The sequence below is a fragment of the Taudactylus pleione genome, unplaced genomic scaffold (genome assembly GCF_031769625.1).
Source record: "Taudactylus pleione unplaced genomic scaffold, aTauple2 ptg000587l, whole genome shotgun sequence".
Taxonomy (NCBI): Eukaryota; Metazoa; Chordata; class Amphibia; order Anura; family Myobatrachidae; genus Taudactylus; species Taudactylus pleione.
The window spans coordinates 1639799-1661896 of record NW_028284989.1 but is presented as its reverse complement, the minus strand read 5'-3'; the positions used below and the strand labels follow the sequence as shown (position 1 = coordinate 1661896).

At 45.3% G+C, this 22098-nt stretch overlaps 1 protein-coding gene across 5 annotated transcripts in view; it reads right to left on the bottom strand.

Moving 5' to 3' along the window:
- Positions 1 to 22098, bottom strand: part of CADM3 (cell adhesion molecule 3) — a 501868-nt gene that overhangs the window by 60033 nt on the left and 419737 nt on the right. For all 5 annotated transcript variants that reach the window (XM_088453789.1, XM_088453788.1, XM_088453791.1 and 2 more), the window contains one exon: positions 20611 to 20781. In XM_088453789.1, the coding sequence (XP_088309915.1) occupies positions 20611 to 20781 (171 nt within the window). The remainder of the gene's footprint in view (positions 1 to 20610; positions 20782 to 22098) is intronic.

Sequence of the window (22098 nt, the reverse complement as noted above, 5' to 3'; positions counted from 1 at the left end):
CGGCCATGTTAATCCGCCGATTCTGCGCCTCCACAGAGCTGGTGCAATCTCCGATGGTGCCAACAATGGTGCGTCGGATTAGCGCTGCAGCCAATAGGCGTCTCAGTAGACAGAAGTAGTCGCAGTGGCAATTGCCTCCATCTGTGAATAAAGCCCTGTGTGTGCATTAGCACATACACCATACATACAAGCTACCACACATATGCACACTGACAGCCCATACATACAGCTACAGACACACACACTATAGTCAGGGGTACACGAACATACATACAGCACATACACACAGATCCAGCACTTCCGCTTACAGTATATACTGCTGATACCATTTTTATTTGATTCTATTTACAGTACCAGCCGGCCTCTGCCTCAGCATCCGTGCTCGCTCCCCCCCTCCTCTGCCTCAGCAGCCACTCGCTCTCCCCCCTCCCTCCTCTGCCGCTCGCAGTATGTATGAATAGATATTGCTGCTCTATTATTTCATCCCCTACTACAACCGTGCGGCTAACCTTTTGAATGTGTGTGTGTTTATATTCGCTATCTCTTCTGCATTGATTTTTCCCCGGGGTGCACCCTCGCAGTCCCTGCCCACAGGAATATTCCCTTTTATCTACAGGTAACTAAGCAAGCGGGGGGGGGGGGGGGAAGCTGGATTTTAAGAAGCTGGGCTTGGCAGAGCGCCAGCATATCCTGTGGTGAATTGTTATTTTAGTCTTTTTTTTTATTTTTAAATACTGATCTGTGTAGTGGGACCTGGGGTGAGGATACCGAGATACTAGCTGTACAGTTGGTAGTAGTATAAGATGTCGGTACACCCCACCCCTCAAATGATCTCTTTAGCTTCCACTTGCATTTCGTGGCTTGCAAGGTCACATGACAGCTGGAAGTAGGACAGATGTGATTTATCTTAATTACATACTTTACATCACCTTAACCTGCAATTTCAACAGGGGTGTGTATATTGTATACTGCATGCACTATGCAAAGACAGACTGTAATTAAAGAAGTACATGCACAGCTTTTAATGTGAATAAAGCATTATTATTATGATGATTATGATTATTATTGTTATATAATACAGCTTTTTATAGCAGTGCAAAAAAAATAAATAAATAATGTACCAACGACACAAAATATTTTCAAAAAGCAAAAAAAAAGCAGTGTTTCTGCACCTAGCTGTCAGTATAATGAGGTTGGGGGTCGGGGAACCGCTTCAGGAGAATGGAAATTTGTATTTTTCAGGCGGCATTCAATGGATAATTCAAACTGCCCGTAGCAACCAATCAGATAATAGCAATCATGTCTAGTACTTTCTATAAAATGATAGCTAGAAGCTGATTGGTTGCTAGGGCCAACACTTCCACTTATCCTCTTTAGAAGGTTCGATACAATTCTCTCTTGATTTTACCCATCCAGAGTCTAGCAGACAACAATTATATAGGAAACGGTGTGGAGCCAGATTTACCATTAGGCACAGTAGGACATACTTGACTTTTCAAACACTGTGGGGTCTATGTACTAAGCCTTGAAGAGAAATGAGGTGAATGGAGATAAAGGTGAAGGGGCACGCACGGGCGTTATTTGTCAGGACCTGCTTCACCCATTTAGCTTGACGAAGCAGGTTCCTTCATCGGTGGCATGTGTTATAAACATAGTTGCAGAAGAGGGAGAGTGTTAACTCACTTCTTCGGCGAATAGCACTCCCTCTTTCGGCTTCTGGCCGGTGCTCTGTGCATGCACCGGTCAGAAGGCCTGATTCAGACCCGCTCGCAAGCGCTATGCGCTCACGAGCGGGTCGATGTTTGGCCACTGCGCATGCGCACACTGGAGCCGGCTCCGACATGCGCATGCGCGAGACCCGCTCTGTCGCTACGGGTCTCGCACCAAAGCGGGGCAGCTGTCGATGGTAATTGACAGCTTGCCCCGTTTTGAAGGTGGGCAGCGGGGGGTGGCTAGGCAAACTGGAGGTGTTCCTGCAGGAATGCCTGCCGTTTCTGGGCGGCCCTACTGACATCACTCGTGATGTCAGTAGGTGGACTTCCTGCTCTATTAGAGCAGGAAGTCCACTGGGGCTTGCAGCCACGAGACCCTGCCAAAAGGGTCTCGTCGCAAGCCCGATGGTCACGATGGTCTTGACCATCGCGGCCATTCCCTGGCCACTCGCATAAGCTGTGGGTGGTCACCCACAGCTATGTGAGCGGCCAGGAGGCCGTCTTTAAAAAAAAAAAAAAAGGGACGCCCTGATTCAGAGCGAGCGCTCTCATAGAGCGTCTGGCTCTGAATCAGGCCCAGAGACCCCCCAGTGGCACCCATGGCTCATTGAGAAAAAAAAAGTTATTGTTTTTTTAACGCACAATCCCTGTCTGTCGGCCAGAGACAGTGCTATGCATTAGGCAACGTCAGCTGCAGCTGTTAAAATCGATAGTTGCAGCTGTCGGAACAGTCAGTGCCGGCACATCAGCGCTGCTATCTTGTAGGTAGCAGTGCCGATAATGACAGGGGCGCATACAGTAGCGACCAGCGATGTACCTCCAGCTCAGCCATAGGCACGAAGTTTACACAGGGCAAGATTCCACCTTTCTTTCCAGCAATGTGCTCATATCTTCTGTCTATAGTGCACACATTCACCCTGGCTCAGAGGTGCACGCGGTTACAGCTGTGTCTTTTTGCCGAGCCAGGCCGTCGATAATATGTAAATGCTAATATCAGCCTTTTCCTTGTATAGATATAACAGAAATTGCTAATGTTCTTTGTGTAAAGTGTGAAACCTTTCTTACTGGCATATTTAGTTGTATCTAATACTGTGCACTTTATTGCTGCTTGTGTTAGGGATGAGAAAAGCACTGTTTCAGTCACCAACAGCAGAAAGTTTTAACCAATATTTATGACATGAAGCATCTTCATAACGTCACTGGTTCCTAGTGGATTATGTGGCTGAACTCCCAGAGATCTTTACTCCCTTTCCAAAATGAAGGTCTAAAGTGGCTATAGTGCACTTTACGGCAAAATACGTGAAAGGTACTGGTAACACTCATCTGGAAATGATAACCACTTCTCTTGTGCTGCTACACATTTATGGAATTCCCTACCACCCCTCATAAGACTCTCCCCCTCTCTTCATACAGTAGCTTTACATTCTGTCTGAAATGCCACCTTTTTACTATGTGTGCCTACTCTTTGTACACAGTGGAGGTTCAAGGGGTGTGTGCTGGAGTTGTCATTGGGGCTATTCAAGCCCTCTCTGCACAATGAAGCCATTGACAACGTTATGCAAGGGCATGATGTTTCAATTTGCATCCAGCCATGCTCACAACTGCACAAAGAAGGTTGGGCATGCTCTTGGGACACCATGTTCCCTACCCACTTTGGAAGGAACAGTAGCATGATCCGTGAGGGTGGCCTACTCTGGCTATAGTGCAGGAGAACTCCCCAAAATTCTCCCAAACATTTCAGAAGGGTAGGAAAGTATGCTTTACTGCAGCATACCCTACCCTAGGGATGGCCATTGGTGGGTTAACCATTGATGGTACTATTGGTGGTTAATAACATTGGTATGAAACCATCAACAAGGAAACAATCAATTGTTTCACCCACTGATGGTCACCCCTTCTCTATTACTCACCAGGCAGTGGGCTAATCAAAGGGGGGGGGGCTCTAAGTAGAAAGAAGAAACCCATGGGCTCTGTACCTTTGATGGTGGATGACAGTTGGATTTTCACCATTGATGGTAAAACCATCTACCATCGGTGGTTAACAAACGATGGTCAGTGGCCATCACTACTCTACACCCACCTATACCACTCCCAACTTTCCATACCTTCACTCAGTCACAGTCCTCATCTTCGTTGTGCCCTCTTCCCACTAGAATGTAAGCTCGCTCATGATAAGGTCCCTCCCTGCCCTTTATTTTCAAGTTTGCATGTATTTGGTCTACATTGCATATTCCTATTTTCCATCCCATTTTTCCCCACTGCCCCAGAGCTTTGGAGAGCTATGGCACGTTACAAATCCATGACAACAATACATCCATATATATAAAGTTTCTAGAGTCTGTTAAAGGAACAGATTGTTGAGATAAGAGTTTGATAATGCAATGTGCACATCATGGAAAAATCATGACGGTAAGCCTATTAACGTTCTCTGCAGGGGACCAGCTGGAACCTAGAAAGCCTGTATGAACAGAATGATTGCTGTGACAGCAAGGCAGATAACAGCACATTGTCAGATATCGTACAGTAACTCTTGTCATGTTCTGGTTATCTGTGTATGTATATATATGTAAGAGCTGCCACTTCACGTTGTGTGTCAGCCCACAATTTGAAAGGACAATTCTTTTAATAGCAGGACGCCCCATGTTTTACTATTAAAAGCATTACATTTCAGGTTTAAACTTTAAACACACTTGGAAGCGGCAGTCTTTATAAGCCGCCACTTAGTAAATGTGAGTGACTATGGTAATGTAGCTTGACGCATGCACAGACGGCCGCTAATTGCTCATCTGCAAAAACATTGGCATACAGATGAGCCCAGTTACATTGTGGCTGATCGTGCCACGAACGCGCGCACGCATTGCGCCGTGCGACTCCCCGCGCTTGCAGATGCTATGGTAGGCCACGGCGCGCACTGCGATCGTACCATGCATTCCTACGGAGGCGCGGGTGCGATCACAGTGCACATATCCGCTAGCTGGCGCGTGTCTGATGTAGCTTGGCATATCTGTAGTGTGCAACTGTGAATCAGTGTTTTCAGCACAGAGGTACATCCTTTGCTGCAGTCAGTACCATGGACAGCGCAGAGCAGGGAAGATCAGTACCATGGACAGCACAGAGCAGTGAAGATAAATCTTCTGTAACACTGACACTCAGGAATTGTGTACAGTACTAAAAATCACCATCATTATGACAGTAAACCCTCAGGTACAGTAGTAAAGCTCTGCAAGAGTTCTATCACAAATGCGCAGCACTATTTCAAGAGAAAAAAAAAACTGCACTTCAAAAATAGTCCTATCAAACACGCAGAAACAGAGCCATAGACAAGGTACAATTTCCCAGTCATGTAACATTTCTCCTTCATGCCAGTCTTAATCATGTCTAAGTATTTATTACCTGTGTGCTAATGGCCTGTGGGGCTGAGATGCAGCAGAACTGACAGTACAGTGAATCAGTACAGTGTGCAAGACATCAGGATAGCCAAATCCCATGCAGACCATTTTTCCTACTGCTGTACCCTGCATCTGCACGTCCCTAACAAGCCCTAGCCCCAAACAACTGTCTTTCTAACCATGTAGGGAATCCTGGCCTGACATTGCAGACTTTGCCTGGGCACATGTCATTTCATATGATAAAGGAACAGACATATAGCTTGAAAAGCCAAAACAGCTTATGTCTAACAGCAATAATATATATAATATATTATATATTCATATTTACAAATGACTGGGTGCTGGAGAAACTTTGCCAAGTGTGCACCACACAATGAACCCAATTCAGAGGAGCACGCAGTGTCGATGCCACATGCTAGCGGCCGAGCCTGTGCCCGAGTCGCACTGAGCACTCGATGGCTACCGGCAGGAGCCGCAGAACGAATTTGGATGCAGAGAGAGGAGACTGCAGTAGGTGTTTCTGGTCGGTAACAAGGGGGTGGCTGGTCAGACGCAGGCGCGTCGTGGTCAACGTCTTAAGACCCAGCCATCTTCAGATGGCAGCCATGTTTAGATGGAGAATTTCCACCCGCCACCGGGTTGTTGCAATCTCAGATGGTGTGTCTAATCGCCCAGTGGTGCACCTTAATGCGCACAGTGGTGGATTAGCGGCGCAGCCGGCGGGAGTCTCTGTATGAATCCCATCTGCTGCGGCATTAGCATAAATACACAATCGCTCTGCGGCAAAAGACGCAGTTGGGGCTGCACCTGTAAATCAGGCCCTATATAATCAAATAAGGTTATGGGATCAAGCAACTCTTGATTCAGAGATGGACACAAATTCCCGCCACGACCTTGATTCTGTAAGTGGCGGACTTGTGAAAATATGCTAATGACTCAGGTGCTCTCTAGTGCATTAAGATGCCCACCTCCGGCGTCTGACATTCGGCGCTCACGTACAAAAGCTGTAACATCGGAAACATCGGTTGCACGTCCAACTTCTGAGTCATCCTGTGCTGATGCGGTCTCAGACAGAGCGGCTCTCCTAAAACACTGGAGCCCCTGCAGCTGCGCATTAACTCGCAGAGCCTCACTAAGGCACGCCCAAAAAACGGTCCAGACAAGCCTGCATTTTTCTAACCATCTTCCGTTACTTCCTGCTCTACTGACTACTTGTCACTCACCTTGCTAATCCTCTCCGCGACTACCAAACGATAATCCATCGGCACACAGGTGCACAGTTCGGCTTGACACATGTGCAGTGGCTAAAACAATCGCTCCTCTGAGTGCGTTATCGATTTCACGACCATCTCCGAATCAGGCTCATAATTTCCTGTATGTCTTTAGTTTTTGATATTCTGTGAAACATGTGGTCAGGGAGTCAAATAATATGAACTAAAGTCTACTCCACATGTACATAACCTATATAGGCTCTCTGGATGGAGCACAGTCAATGGTAATCCAGAATGCCGACTACACCAATTCTTAGAACAAAAGCAATCTTTTTCATTTACAGAAAATGATACTGGGAGAATTGTCATCAAGATATCATTTTCAATATGTCATGTTCAATTACATTAACTGAACTTTGCAATTTATCTAATTAGACAAAAATATATACTGTTCAGGCAAATTAAATGAATTGAAATGTTCACTTAATTATTAAATATTTTTACAAAGTAAAGTGCTTTTTATCATGAAGTCTACGTTCTTTTACATTAGTAATTAAATATACTTTAGCAATATGTGAAGTCGAGTCATTTTAAATATTATATAAATATTATTCTATATATAATGCTGGGTACACACTAAACTATATGTACACAGCGCGATGTCTCGAGCAGGTCCCGGCATCAGCAAGTCCATACACACTTGCCGATGCCAGGAGTGATGGCGCGACCGCTGACGATATCGCCTATCAGGCCCACATGCAGGTCTGACAGGCGATGGCGCTGACGAAACTCTGGAGTACGCATCATCAGAGGAGGAGCGGGTACACACTGCCCAATGTGGACGATACATTTTAAAAGATCCACAGGTGGTTATAATTATTTCACTTTTGATTCTGTGAAGAGACCTGGAAAACATGAACTGTTTGGGGTCCCGAGGACCGAGTTTGAGAACCTGTGGTCTAGTGTGTACCCGGCTTAGCTGTGTAAGTATTATTCTATATGCAGTTTTTATTTTATAATGATAGCACAATCAGGTTGCTATTAATATTCTTGTCTATTTATATATAGGATGCAATCATATTATGCAGCGCTGTACAGAACTTATGTAACAAATCACATCAGTCTCTGCCCCATTGGAGTTACACACACACAAATACACAATTCACAAATATACATACATGAACAAACATAAATACATAAATAAGCACACACATAAATGCACGAACTTACACATATACATATATATATATATATATATATATATATATATATAGGTATGAAATACCAGCGGCTGGTCAAATTCCGACGCCGCAAACCCGAAGGCTGAAGATCCCGACAGGGGAGGTAAGAGTATATTTTGTGAGTTCAACACTTGTTTCTTTAACAATAAAAAAATAAGTCCTAAACCAATGTGTTATTTTTGGCATTCGTGCATAAACACTAAGCTTGCTGGTGGGATTATCTGCTAGGGCGCACCAGCCAAAATCTTGCCTAGGGCACCAAATTGGTTAGGGCTGGCTCTGAGATAAGTAACCTAACTCTAACCCTCCCTTAGGGGTGCCTAGCCCTCACCCCTCCCCCAGTAGTGCCTAACCCTAACCCTCCCTCCTCGCACCCAAACCCTAATCCTCCCCAGGGGGTGCCTAACCCTAAGTACCCCCGGGCGTGCCTAAACCTAACCTTCTCCCCATCCATGGCTAATACCTATACTGCTAAACTCTCACATTTTATAAACTCTCACTCTATTACATTTGGCCCATGGTATACATATATACATACTGTGACACAGTCAGATTAGGGGTCCCTCTCCTGGGTAGAGGTCTCCTTCCTTACACACACACACAGCAGCAGGGAAGCAGCACACCAGTCTGGATGCGAGTACAAGCTGGTCGGCGCCAGTCTTTATTGTACAGTGTCAGAAATAACATAAAGAAAACATAAACATAAATCCTAGCCCCTCGGGGCACTAACTTCACAGGTGGTTCCCTCACTACCAGAACCTGGCAGGGCCTAATGCCCTCACTAGCAACAAGGCACAGCACAGTACTCACAAATAGGTTTTCAAGTGTCTCTGAGCAAACTCCCTGTCTGCTCTCCCAGGTGAGACAATCAGCCCTCAACACACTAGGCTTATATTGGCCACTCTCAGGTGAAAAACCTAACAAGCCTGTTACCAGGCTGCAAGATCCAAAACCTGGAGTGGCCGTGGGTGGAGCCCTCCCTCTCCTCTCACCCACAACCCCCAGGTCCCAAACCGGCTTTTCAAAAAGCCGAGACTCAAGCCTGCTACACTGCAGACTTTCTCCTGGGGGTTTAGAACACATAAGACAGGAATCTGGGACAAATGTACCTGCCACAGACCACTTTACCAGTGATCCTATCACATATCCACCCCCTTTGTTTCCACCTGTGGGGCGGAACAACTGAAGCCCCCAAACAATGAACGCGTGACAACGCATCTGCATTGGCCAGCTGGCTTCCTGACCTGTGTTCCACTGCAAATTTAAAAGTTTGTAACGCCAAGAACCAACTCGTAATTCTCGCATTACTGTCCTTATTTTCGGACATCCACTTCAAAGGGGCATGGTCAGTGATCAATTTGAACTTTCTTCCAACCAAGTAGTACCTGAGAGCCTCTAATGCCCACTTTATGGCCAACGCCTCCTTCTCCACTGTGGCATAGTTTCTCTCATGTACATTCAACTTTCTACTTAGATAGAAAATAGGGTGCTCCTCACCCTCCTTGTTCTGGGACAGGACCGCTCCTATACCTACTTCTGATGCATCGGTTTGTACTATGAATTCCCTTTCAAAATTAGGAGTCATCAAGACTGGTTGGGAACACAACGCTACTTTCAACTCCTGAAAAGCTTTCTCTGCCTCAGGACTCCATTCTACCATGACTTTTTGTTTGCCTTTGGTCAGGTCAGTCAGTGGGACTGCCATGGTGGCAAAGTTGGGTATAAACCTCCTGTAGTACCCCGTAATTCCCAAGAAGGCTCTCACCTGCTTCTTATTCAGAGGCCGTGGCCAGTTTTGTATGGCATCAACCTTATTGAGCTGAGGCTTTATCAGGCCTCTGCCAATGGTGTATCCCAGATATTTTACTTCCTCCATGCCTAGACAACACTTTTTTGGGTTGGCTGTCAAACCTGCCTTATAGATGGAGTCCAACACTGCTTGTACCCTGGGTAAGTGAGACTGCCAATCAGGACTATGAACGACCACGTCATCCAGATAAGCAGCCGCATACCGTCTATGGGGCCTTAGAATCCTGTCCATCATTCTTTGGAAGGTAGAAGGTGCCCCATGTAGCCCGAAGGGCAACATCTTGTACTGAAACAAGCCCTCTGGCGCTGAAAAAGCTGTCTTTTGTCTGGCGCTCTCGGTTAACGGTACTTGCCAATACCCTTTGGTTAGGTCAAGAGTGGTTAAATACCTTGCCGTCCTTAGTCTCTCAATCAGTTCATCCACTCTTGGCATCGGGTAGGCATCGAATTTTGAAACACTGTTCAACTTTTGGAAGTCATTGCAGAAACGCACACTCCCGTCGGGCTTTGGAATCAACACAATGGGACTTGACCATTCACTATGTGATTCTTCAATAACCCCTAACTCTAGCATATTTTTAATTTCTTTCGACACCGATTCTCTTTGTGCTTCTGGTAACCTATAGGGCTTTAGATTAACTTTAACCCCTGGGTCAGTGATTATGTCATGTTTAATGACCGAGGTTTTCCCAGGTACGTCAGAGAACAGCACCCTATTTCTGATCAGAAACTCCTTGACCTCTTGTTGTTGAATTGCCGACAGGGTTTTTGCCACTGTCACTTCGGGAACTAAGGACCCTGGATTTACTGGAGGGGCTCGGATGGCCGACAGTACCGTTCTATCTTTCCAGGGCTTTAACAGATTTATATGGTATATCTGTTCCGGCTTTCTTTTCACCGGCTGGTAAACTTTGTAATTGACCTGCCCCACTCTTTCTAAGATTTCAAAGGGCCCTTGCCATTTAGCCAAAAGTTTATTTTCCACAGTGGGAACCAACACTAACCCTCTGTCCCCAGGAGCAAAGCTGCGTAACCAGGCATTGCGGTTGTATACCCTCTGCTGTGCCTGTTGAGCCTGTTCCTGGTGCTCTCTCACTATCGGCACTACCGCAGCAATTCTCTCCTGCATTTGAGAAACATACTCAATCACCGTTTTGTAAGGACTAGACTGCCCCTCCCATGTCTCTATGGCAATGTCTAGTAACCCCCTTGGGTGTCTCCCATACAACAAGTCGAAGGGTGAAAACCCGGTGGAGGACTGGGGAACCTCTCTTATGGCCAACAATAAATACGGTATTAAGTAATCCCAATCCCTACCATCCTTGTCGACCACTTTCCTAAGCATGTGTTTTAACGTCTTGTTAAACCTCTCGACCAGCCCATCGGTTTGGGGGTGATAAACCGAAGTTCTTAACTGTTCAATTTTGAACAGGCGGCATAACTCTTTCATGACTTTTGACATAAACGGTGTACCCTGGTCAGTTAGTATCTCCTTGGGTATACCCAGCCTGCTAAAGACATGAACTAGCTCTCTGGCAATGGTCTTGGTTGACGTATTGCGCAACGGGATCGCTTCCGGGTACCTGGTAGCGTAATCCATTATGACCAGAATATACTGGTGTCCCCTGGCAGACTTCATCAAGGGTCCAACCAAATCCATCGCTATTCTTTCAAACGGCACCTCTATAATAGGCAATGGAACTAGTGGACCCTTAAAATGTGGCCTGGGAGCATGATACTGACACTCAGGGCAGGATGCGTAAAAGTCAGACACCTCTTTATGAAGCCCGGGCCAGAAAAACCTCTGCATTATTCGCTCAGTGGTTTTCTCTACCCCTAGATGGCCTGCCGTTATATGACCATGGGCCAGATCCAACACTGTTCTTCTGTAGGCTTTGGGAACTATTAGTTGTTCCACAATATCTTCCCACTTCTTAGTCACCTGATATAACAAATCCTGACACATTGCCATGTGGGGATAGGACAAAGGACTATCAGGGTCTACGGGTTTACCATCAACTACTTTTACATTCTCCCTGGCTTTTACCAAAGTAGGGTCATTCAACTGCTCCACGGCAAAGACCTCTCTTCTGACCTCTAAATCAGGCAGACGATCACCTGGCCCAACAACACTTCCCACCTCAATGGGAGGCACATCAGTTGGCGGGCCACCGTCACGCTCCGCATTCTCTAGTTCGTCAATCATAGTAGAAAAAGGGAATAACTCTGACTCAGAAGAAACTCCCTCCTCCACTACATCGACAACCTTCTCAAATGGATCGAGGTTGTTCACCTCTGGAACAAAACGGCTTTCCCACAACTTCCAGAAGTGAGCAAAGTCTCTCCCCAATATTGCATCGTTCACCAGACCATGCACCAAACCCACAGAAACTATAGCAGAGCCACATGGTGTCTCGATGTTCACCTCGGCAGTAACATAATATTGAGTATCCCCATGTATGCAGGTCACACCAACAGTTTTCCCCTTACGCCTCAAGGGGTTCACCAGCTCAGCTTTTATAAGTGTCACCAAGCTACCAGAGTCTAACAGTGCCTCTACTCGGTTGCCATCTACAGTGAGTACACACATGTGCTTATCAGTCTCAGCCTGCCGGTCAGCCGTACAGGCTGTCTGCGCAAAGAAAGACCCCCTGCGGTAGACATGAACAGTATCACATTGCATAGGTTCAGTTGTAAGTGAACAATTAGCGGCAATATGGCCGAAGCCACCACATCGGAAACACTGAATCATATTAATGTCTAGTCGTTTACGGGGCAAGAACCTTCCTGGCCTAGCAGGCCTGTCTCCAGGTTCTACACCCTCAGTCTTAGGTACATTCCACCGCCCAGCACCCTTCTCCCCTGGAACAGTCTTACCAGTGTCTGTGGGAGTTCGCCGGTGCGCCATCGGGGCTCGGTGGGGCATGCTCATCAGCTCCTCAGCCGCCACGTACCTCTCCACCAGCTCGACCAACTGGTCCGCGGACTTAGGGTCTGCATGGCTCACCCACTTGCGCAGAGTCACCGGTAATGATCGCAGGTACCGGTCCATCACGACCCTTTCCACGATCTGTGGTCCCGTCAGTGTCTCGGGCTGTAGCCATTTTGAGGACAGATGGACGAGGTCATGCATCTGTGAACGTGGAGGCTTGTCCCTATGGAACTCCCAGCGGTGGACCCGTTGGGCACGAACAAAGGTGGTGACTCCCAAGCGAGTTAGGATCTCCTGTTTTAGTTTTTTATAGTCCTTGGCATCAGCCAGGCATAAGTCGAAATAGGCCTTTTGTGGCTCTCCAGACAAAAAAGATGCCACCAGACTTGCTCACTGCTCCTTGGGCCAACTCTCCCTTTCGGCCGTTCTTTCAAACGCGGAGAGATAGGCCTCCACATCATCGCCCGAAGTCATCTTTTGGAGGAAGTGACTGGCTCGTACGGAGTGAGTGGTGGTAGGAGGACCAGTAATAACATCTCTGGGCCGGGCGACCAGGTGCTGTACCACCTCTTTTATGGCCTGGCTGTTTTCCACTAAGGGCTGGCGGGTTTCCTCGATGGCGACCTGTTGTTGCCTCTGGGCTGTCTCCAGGGCCAACAGTTGCACCCTGGTGGATTCCTGCTGAGCCCAGGCAGCTTCCTGCTGAAGTTTGTTTGTCTCCTGCTGAGCTGCTGTAGCTTGGAGCAAGGCCTTAATAATGTCCTCCATTTTGTCCTGGGGTGTAGGTTGGAAGCTGAACCTTGCCTCTCTGAGCATTGGCTGACGCCTCCTCTATGGGACTCCAAGGACACAGTGTTATTTCCACACTCACCAATTGGGTGTCTGTCCCTTTAATTTTTAAACAGAAAGTTTTCCTCTCGCTGCAACTTCAGTGTGTGTGGGTGCCTGCATTCTCCACCATATTGTGACACAGTCAGATTAGGGGTCCCTCTCCTGGGTAGAGGTCTCCTTCCTTACACACACACACAGCAGCAGGGAAGCAGCACACCAGTCTGGATGCGAGTACAAGCTGGTCAGCGCCAGTCTTTATTGTACAGTGTCAGAAATAACATAAAGAAAACATAAACATAAATCCTAGCCCTGTCGGGGCACTAACTTCACAGGTGGTTCCCTCACTACCAGAACCTGGCAGGGCCTAATGCCCTCACCAGCAACAAGGCACAGCACAGTACTCACAAAAAGGTTTTCAAGTGTCTCTGAGCAAACTCCCTGTTTGCTCTCCCAGGTGAGACAATCAGCCCTCAACATACTAGGCTTATATTGGCCACTCTCAGGTGGAAACCCTAACAAGCCTGTTACCAGGCTGCAAGATCCAAAACCTGGAGTGGCCGTGGGTGGAGCCCTCCCTCTCCTCTCACCCACAACCCCCAGGTCCTAAACCGGCTTTTCAAAAAGCCGAGACTCAAGCCTGCTACACTGCAGACTTTCTCCTGGGGGTTTAGAACACATAAGACAGGAATCTGGGACAAATGTACCTGCCACAGACCACTTTACCAGTGATCCTATCACAATACATACACACAGACATATAGCAAACACATACATACATACACAAATACACACAGACATGTAGTATACATACACACACACAGTCATAGTATACATATACACATACATAAACACATAAATACACACAGACATATACTGTAGTTAACATACATACATACATAAATACACACAGACATATAGTATATACATATACACATACATACATACATACATACACACAGACATATAGTATACATATACACATACATACATACATACATAAATACACAGACATATACAGATACTCATACATACATACATACACAAATACACACAGACATATAGTATACATATACACACACATACATCTACACAAACACACAGACATGTAGTATACATACACACACAGTCATAGTATACATATACACATACATAAACACATAAATACACACAGACATATACTGTAGTTAACATACATACATACATAAATACACACAGACATATAGTATATACATATACAAATACATACATACATACATACACACATAAATACACACAGACATATAGTATATATATACACATACATACATAAATACACAGACATATACATATACTCATACATACACAAATACACACAGACATATAGTATACATATACACACACATACATCTACACACACACAGACATATAGTATACATACACACACACATATGTTGTATACACATACATACATATAGTATACACACACACATACATGCACACACATATACGTGGATGAATCAAGGACTGGCATGAGTGGATTTGAAGTATGGTCTAAAAATATCCAAAAATGTAACGTACAGTACACTTTATTTTTATGTAGTTATTCATTAAATAAGTTTTACTTGGGTCACATCATCCTCACTTTCCCCAGGCAAGTACACTACTGAGGCTCACTTCCCTGCTAAGGGTTGTCGACTGTACAAGGGGTTTGAATACTTTACAATCATTTTTTGGGGATATTCTTCAGCACTTAAAAGCTCTTGTTACACAATGAAATTGTGCTTAAACACAAGTCCACCCAGTTTTCAATAAGTGACCTCTGTTTAGCTGTTTACAGTGGCAATGCAGCAATTTGTGTTTTTGCCATGATTATAGTGTATTGCTCTTTTATGCTTTAAAATAGATTCTCTATTTATGCTTGGTTGGGTCTCTTTGATTGCTCTTTAACACATAAAAATGGCAAAATAACATGAAAATGTGCCTGTGAATATTACATCTATTGGAAAAATGGTACAGTAATTCTTGGTTTAATATAAGACATCAAATAAATATACATATTTAAAAAACCTTTCAAACATGAAAACAATTTAAACAAGTCCACATGGATTTTAAAGAGATTGTAACCTAAATATACAAGTTTTTACAAGTTTGTTCGTAACTTTGCTCTATTTGACATACAGTACTGTATATACGTTGGAAATCTCACAATGTCTACACTGACATAATGTCGACACTGTGAATAGCAACATTCGGAATGTCGACAGTACTATATTAGCTTAAAACTAACCCTAATTGTAGCCTAATTCCAACACCAATTGCATGACATTTTTATTGCCTACACTCTGAATCTCTGCATGTTGCCTGGAGCCCAGGTGGGGTTCCTTTAGAAGGGTGATGGGGTGGAATAAATTAGATGTTCCCATTTGGGTCAGCTTGGCGAAGACCAATCACCCCATTGCACATACTATTTAAACTTTCACAGATTGCCCCCCCCCCCCCGCCATCCTTCCCCTATACCAGAGGAAGTTCCCATTGGAATGAAATGCGTCAGTACCCACCCTCTACACAACCCCTGGAGAACAGGTGTGATGATGAGCCTTAGTATATGACAATTGATTGTTACTGAATGCAGGAAGGATGCTTTGCAGGGGTGTATTTGCAGAGAGTACTTCCTATACCATCATATCATACCATCATATTATGTTAACATCAGCATTAACCTACTTATCACACCAAGTTTTTGTAGCCCATACTGTACACATACCACCTTCCACTACAACAAAACGCAATATAAGTGGTACTATGCATTTTTCCATATACACTAACAGGGCAGCAGGCCAATCATGTTAATCTGCAGGACAGTACAACTGTATGGCTCTGTAATACTATCTTAGCAATATTATTCCAGTACATCCAGATGTGTCCTCCTAAAAACCATTGCTGCAGTCAAGCAAACACCCCCTCTCTGTGTGCCAAGTCCCATGTGACTGCTAGAGATGGGTGTTTTTTTTTGCCAAAAATGTGTCTTAGTTGCAATGCCATGAGACTAGAACACACCAGCAGACTGTGCTGATTAACTTGATATGCGACACTTGTATATCTGTGATGTGATGGAGTCTCTGAATCTGCGACGATGCAGCGGACGGCTTTTTCCATCCCAAGTTCTGTTGCGCTTCCTATACAGACTTAGACGCACAGAGATATACAAGTGTCACTTATCAAATTAATCAGCACAGTCTCCTGGTGTGTCCTAGTACATCGTATTACAGCTAAGACGCACTTTCGGTAAAAAGAGACGCAAACAATGACACACGGCGCTAGCAGAGTTGCACTGGTCACTCTCGCCAGGCATCTCTCGCCACGTGGCATATTGAGGCTAGATGTACAGTATGAGGACACATCTGCACACTCAGCTAATTGCGCCACAGCAGGCACGCAGTGTCTTGCACCATTCTGCCCTTGGTGGTGTAATGACAAAATTTGCATCATCAGGCGTACCTGGCTTCATGGAGGTCTAAAAATTTGGCAACACCGCAACCCAACGGCCACACATGTGCAGTAGCTCTGCTAGGTCTGAACCCCGAAAGTAAAGTGATCGCATAAGCTTATCATAGCCCGTGTCAATGCAAGGGCTGTTTGATACACAACCCATACTTGCCGACATTCAGGTCGGCCTGGCGGGAGGGGGTGTGTGGAGTGGAATAAGGGGGCATGGCGGGACTTGACTCGCATTGGGGATTGAGCCAGGGGCATGACTGCGCAATCGCATCATCGTGGCCCAGCCACACTACACAATGCCGAGATTCCCAGCATCGTGAAGCAGGGGGCGGGGTCATGATGGGAGACTTACCCACTTTTCCAGGCCGATTTTCGGGAGACTCCCGGCCATTCCAGGAGGGTAGGCAAGTATGACAATACTGTAGCCCTCAAATAAGAATGGGGTAATATAATACAGCGGCTATACAGACCCAACGCAGAGTGATTGACAGGAAGTACCGTTTGCAGGTGGTGACGGGGGGGGGGGTCGGCGATACCCAGGCGTGCCAGAGCATTTGAACGCCATTACAGGGGCATGTATAATTAAGCCCTGGGACGGCATACCCAGCCTGAGCTCTAGATACCGACAGGAAGTTTAGCAGTATGTGAGTGAGGTCAGCTCAACCACAACTGTGTGTATGGGTCCGATGTTAATCGATGTTTTCGCAGACTTGCACAGGTATTGCAGATGTAAGTAATGGGAAGTGGACGGCTTTATACAGTGGCGCACGTCTCGGTATAGTGCTACCATCGCATTCATTTGCACAATTTCGCAGCGGCCAGGTGCGTGCGTGTGCTGCGGTCCTTGCTGAATCAGGCCCAATGTATGTATATCCTGTACTAATCAGCACTTTCCAGCAGATGGTCATATAACACGGAGGCACAGTGGTTAGCATTGCTGTCTCAGGGGGTTATGGTTTTGATACCGACAAGGGCCCTAGTCGTCTAGTAAGTGGAGTCACAAAGAATAATTTATATCTAGTTTTCTATGTTATGCATTGAGCCTCAAATCGCTACAGACAGGATAATCTCGCTTCCGGCAGCTATAGCAATACTCCGGGCCATCAGAGATGAATGCTCCAATATTATATTATAGTATTGCTCTGTGCGATGTAACAAGATAAAATGTTGTTTATGCAAAAACAGATCAATCTACATCTTTATTAAAAAATGTATCATTGCCATGTTGATTATATAGCATGTTGCAACTGTAACTAAACATCCTGTTATGTATTCTGCAAATTTGCTGACAATCTAATAATCTCTGGAAGATCTCTAGAACATGCTCTTCAACAAGACCTTATGGGCTGGGGAAATATCAGATCTGTTGTCCTGGCCACAATTACTCTGCAATAATTGGAGGATAACGGATGACTGTCCCTATGTAAATGCCTCGGCTGTCGCTAGCCCTTATTACACATCAACACATTCACTTTCATGTACAACATTCTGTACATATATTACTATGCAGTTCATGTATGTTTTGTTAGCTGACGGTGAGTTGAATGTACTGTACATCAAATCAGCTCATGCCCAGAAAGCCGACCATACGCCAGGGGCGGCCTATGAGAGGATGGGGCTCATGGGCAAACTCCCGAGTGGACACCTGATCCCTCACGTCAGTGCATGCGGAGTGTAGACTCTCGCTGTGCTATAAAGCCGCTGTACATGCACATAGCTCTGGAAAAATGCTGTCAGCACCAGTGTCGGCTCCAGAGGTGGGGCTGCAGTGCAATCCAAAATTCAAATAGGGGAGCCACACCAACTGCCACCCCAAATTCTGCCAAACATAGATGACCGAGACTCACTGGAAGTTGGTGTGACTCCCCTATTTGAATTTTGCACTGCGCTGCAGCCCCACCTCTGGAGCCACCCCTGGTCAGCACCATTTCCCAGTGATTTCTCTAATGTGCACGTGCATATCTCTGGGAAAATGGAGACATTTTCCTTATGATATTTTCATTTTGCATGCACATATCTCCGGAAAAATGGAGCCAGCGCCATTTTCCCGAAGACTCCCTCTGAGTTGCTTCACAAGGTAAATTTACTCCATGAGTGTACGCTGCAGGTCACCATGGACCCAGCACCCATTAAAGATACCGAATGACAATGCTGCTCACAGATGTGCCTAAGTGAATAACTGTCTGTTTGTTGGTTCACCACTGAAGCTGATACGTGCTTTTCTTCAATGCTCATGATCTTGTGAGTGTCGGCTTCATTTATCAATGAACTTTATCATACGTAACGAGAGATAAAACGCGTTGCGTATGATAAATGGTGCTCCAGCCAATCAGCTCCCATCTGTCAGAGGACAATTAGGAGCTGATTGGCTGGAGCACCATTATCATATGTAACACTTGTTGCGTATGATAAAACCCGTTGATAAATGAGGCCCTGTATTTTAGTAAAAAAATAAAAATTGTGCATGAGGAGGACAGTGTTAGTGAGATATTTTTTTTATTCAAACCTAATAGCGAAAGCTGCTTTGTCATTAGAGATACAGCAATACTAGTGCTGAGAGGTTATAGTTTCTTGTACCATACTTCAAACAATCAAGTTAGGTTGAGGAAAAGGTTGAGTCACATGATTCATGAAATGACGCTTATGTTGTCCAATGGCAGACGCAGTACATGAGTGACTGCTACTGCTTATTAGATAGCTATTTAAAAACAAAATCTATCTTTCTTTAGAATACAAACAATAAATCTGTCTGGAGAACCCCGACTTACATTTGAAATGTGACAGAACTTCATTAACCACCTCCCCCTGCCGCTGACTATAGCCTTGGCATAAGAGATATCATTAAAACAAATTGTGAATATATTCTCTCCACCAATTCACCTTTCAAGTCCTGTAGAACTACCATCAATAAGAAATGAAACTGAGAATAGCCAGGCTCATACACAAGCAGCCATAAATATTGACAGCATAGACAAAGCACCAAATAGTCTAGAGGCTCTGGGAAATAACCTGTAAATTAGCTGTAGAAGTCTTGTATGGTAGACATAGTAATGGCTATATAGGTAGATTGTGCTGCCTCATCGGGAGGAGCAGAAGTTCTGCACAAGTCACAAGTTCTGTAATATACAAAACTGAAAGTATGGTTCTTCCCATAATCATCGGTTGGGGATGCAGTCAGGATCCCGGCTCCAGTACCCTGACCTCCGGCAATTCCGATGGTAAGGGTACGCATTCGGCATTTCGGATGGCCTGGATGCCGACGCTTACCTTACTGGTGCCAGGATACCAACGCCGGCCAGAATCCCGGCGACGGCATCCCGACCGCCGGGATGCCGAAGGTAATTAGCGGAGTGGGGGCGAGGGTTAGAGGTTAGAGATAGGCACTAGGGGGGAGGTTAGGGATAGGCACTATGGGGGGAAGGTTAGGTTTCGGGTGCGGGGAGGTTAGGTTTAGGCACTAGGGGGGAGGTTAGGTTCAGACAACAGGGAGGGATGGTTACGGTAGGGGCAGGGGGAGGATTAAGGATAGTCATACCGAGCACCAAGTGTCGGTATGTTAACCCTCTTGGGATCCAGGCATCGGGATTCTGACCGTCTGGATCCCGTCTGTCGGTACTACATACCGATTCCACGGTAAGTATTGGGGTTAGGCACTAGTGGGAGGGTTTGGGTTAGCCTGCGGGGGCGGGGGGGGGGGTTTGGTTGAGGTTGCGGGGGGGGGGAGGGGGTGTTAAGTTTAGGCTGTGGGAGGGAGGGTTAAGTTTAGAGGTAGGGCCAGGATACTTCCCTGCAGGTGTCAGGATCCGGAGCACCACCATCCCATACTCAACCCCTCGGTTGTTACCTGTCACAAGTGTATAGATTGTTGACAGAGTAGAAGGGAAGTCTGTCAGTCACGTGGATACAGCCTGGGCCTATTCCCTGTGTAATCTGGCCGGGGCTCACATGCCATCAGACAACACCACAAAGCCATTGCACAGCCAGGTATACAGGTAAAATGGTACTTACATAGGACTTGAAGCTTCTGGTTGGAAGATTTAAAAGTGTTGGGCATTGTCTGGTGGCCAACGGTGCAGGTGATCTCAACCTGGTCATCTGCTCTGGTCACTGGGAAGCTAATGAAACTCACTACCGTGAATGTTTTGCCATTGGGGTCCTTTGTTTCAGAGTTTCGTGCTCCTGAGGGGAGACGGCAATTATATGGAATGTAAATAAAAAAAATGTTAGTCTATGGAAGATAAAGTTAATTTTAAAATACAGAACAAAATATTCTTTGAAGAAAAAAAAAAGAAATAGAGAGAGAGAGTGTGTGTGTTAGGAAGCCTAATATACTGTATATAATGTTATGAGATATTGGTTAGATAGACCATCTTTTTTGCTTTATAGCATCACAGTTCATAGCCTGTTACTGTTAATATACACTGGTTCTGAGCTACACATAAAATAATTGTACTTTGGATTCTATTGTTCCCCGCCACCATACTCCCTACCACCCGCCTAAATAAAAAAAAGAATAACGGTATACCTATTATGTTTCCTTTCTATAGAACCTGTAGAGACCTTGAAGAATAGGTCTAGTAGGAGCAGGACTATGACCAAGATGAGGACCACGGTTACATGAGCATAGAGATTAGCTAGCCACTTTGTTATAGGGAGGGATCGTAACCGGGTCTTTGATCTTCGGAAGTACGAAGACTAACACAGTGATTTGTTTTTTTTAGATTGTAACATCAAAGGGTAACTAACTCCAAAATTGTAATATTCAGAAATGAAACATGAAAGTACAGTATGGTTCAGTCTCACTCTGGAGGAGATATATCAACCACGTTATCTCTCACCAATAATTGATACATCTCTCTGACTTTTCACTGCAGCTTTTGAGCTAGTAAAGTGTAGTGTAGTCTCTCCACCCCTCCCCATCTCAAAAAGCCAAACACTCATTTCACAGGTTATTAACAACAGCTAAAACATTGTTAAAAAACAAATATGAGACATCGCTAGTTGTGTCCATCAGTCCGTACAGAAAATGTTTCAGCTAGGAGACCGCAAGCCAATCGCTCAAACTCAGGCAACTGTGTGCTGTTCTCATCTACCTGGTCATTTTCTATTGCGGAGAGATGATACAGGTATATTCAGGGGTCTTGCCTTCCAAATACTTTTTTTTTTAAAGATATCAGCTGTCATCAAGGGATGAGACAGAAATAATATGGAGCAAAATTAGTAGAAAATCAGGTGTTTTCTTTTTTATATAAGTCACTGGGGCACTAAATTGACTAAAGTGAGAGTTTTCAGAAATGGAGATGTTGCCCATAGCAACCAATCAGTTCTACTTAACATTTAACTAGCAGATTCTAGAAGATAAAAGCTAAATTCTGATTGGTTGCTGTGGGCAACATCTCCACTTTAGTAAGAACTCTCACTTTAGTCAATTTATCCCCTAAGAATCTCTGTAATTACCATTTTTTCCTTGGTTTGTTTCTTCAGACTGCTATTAAG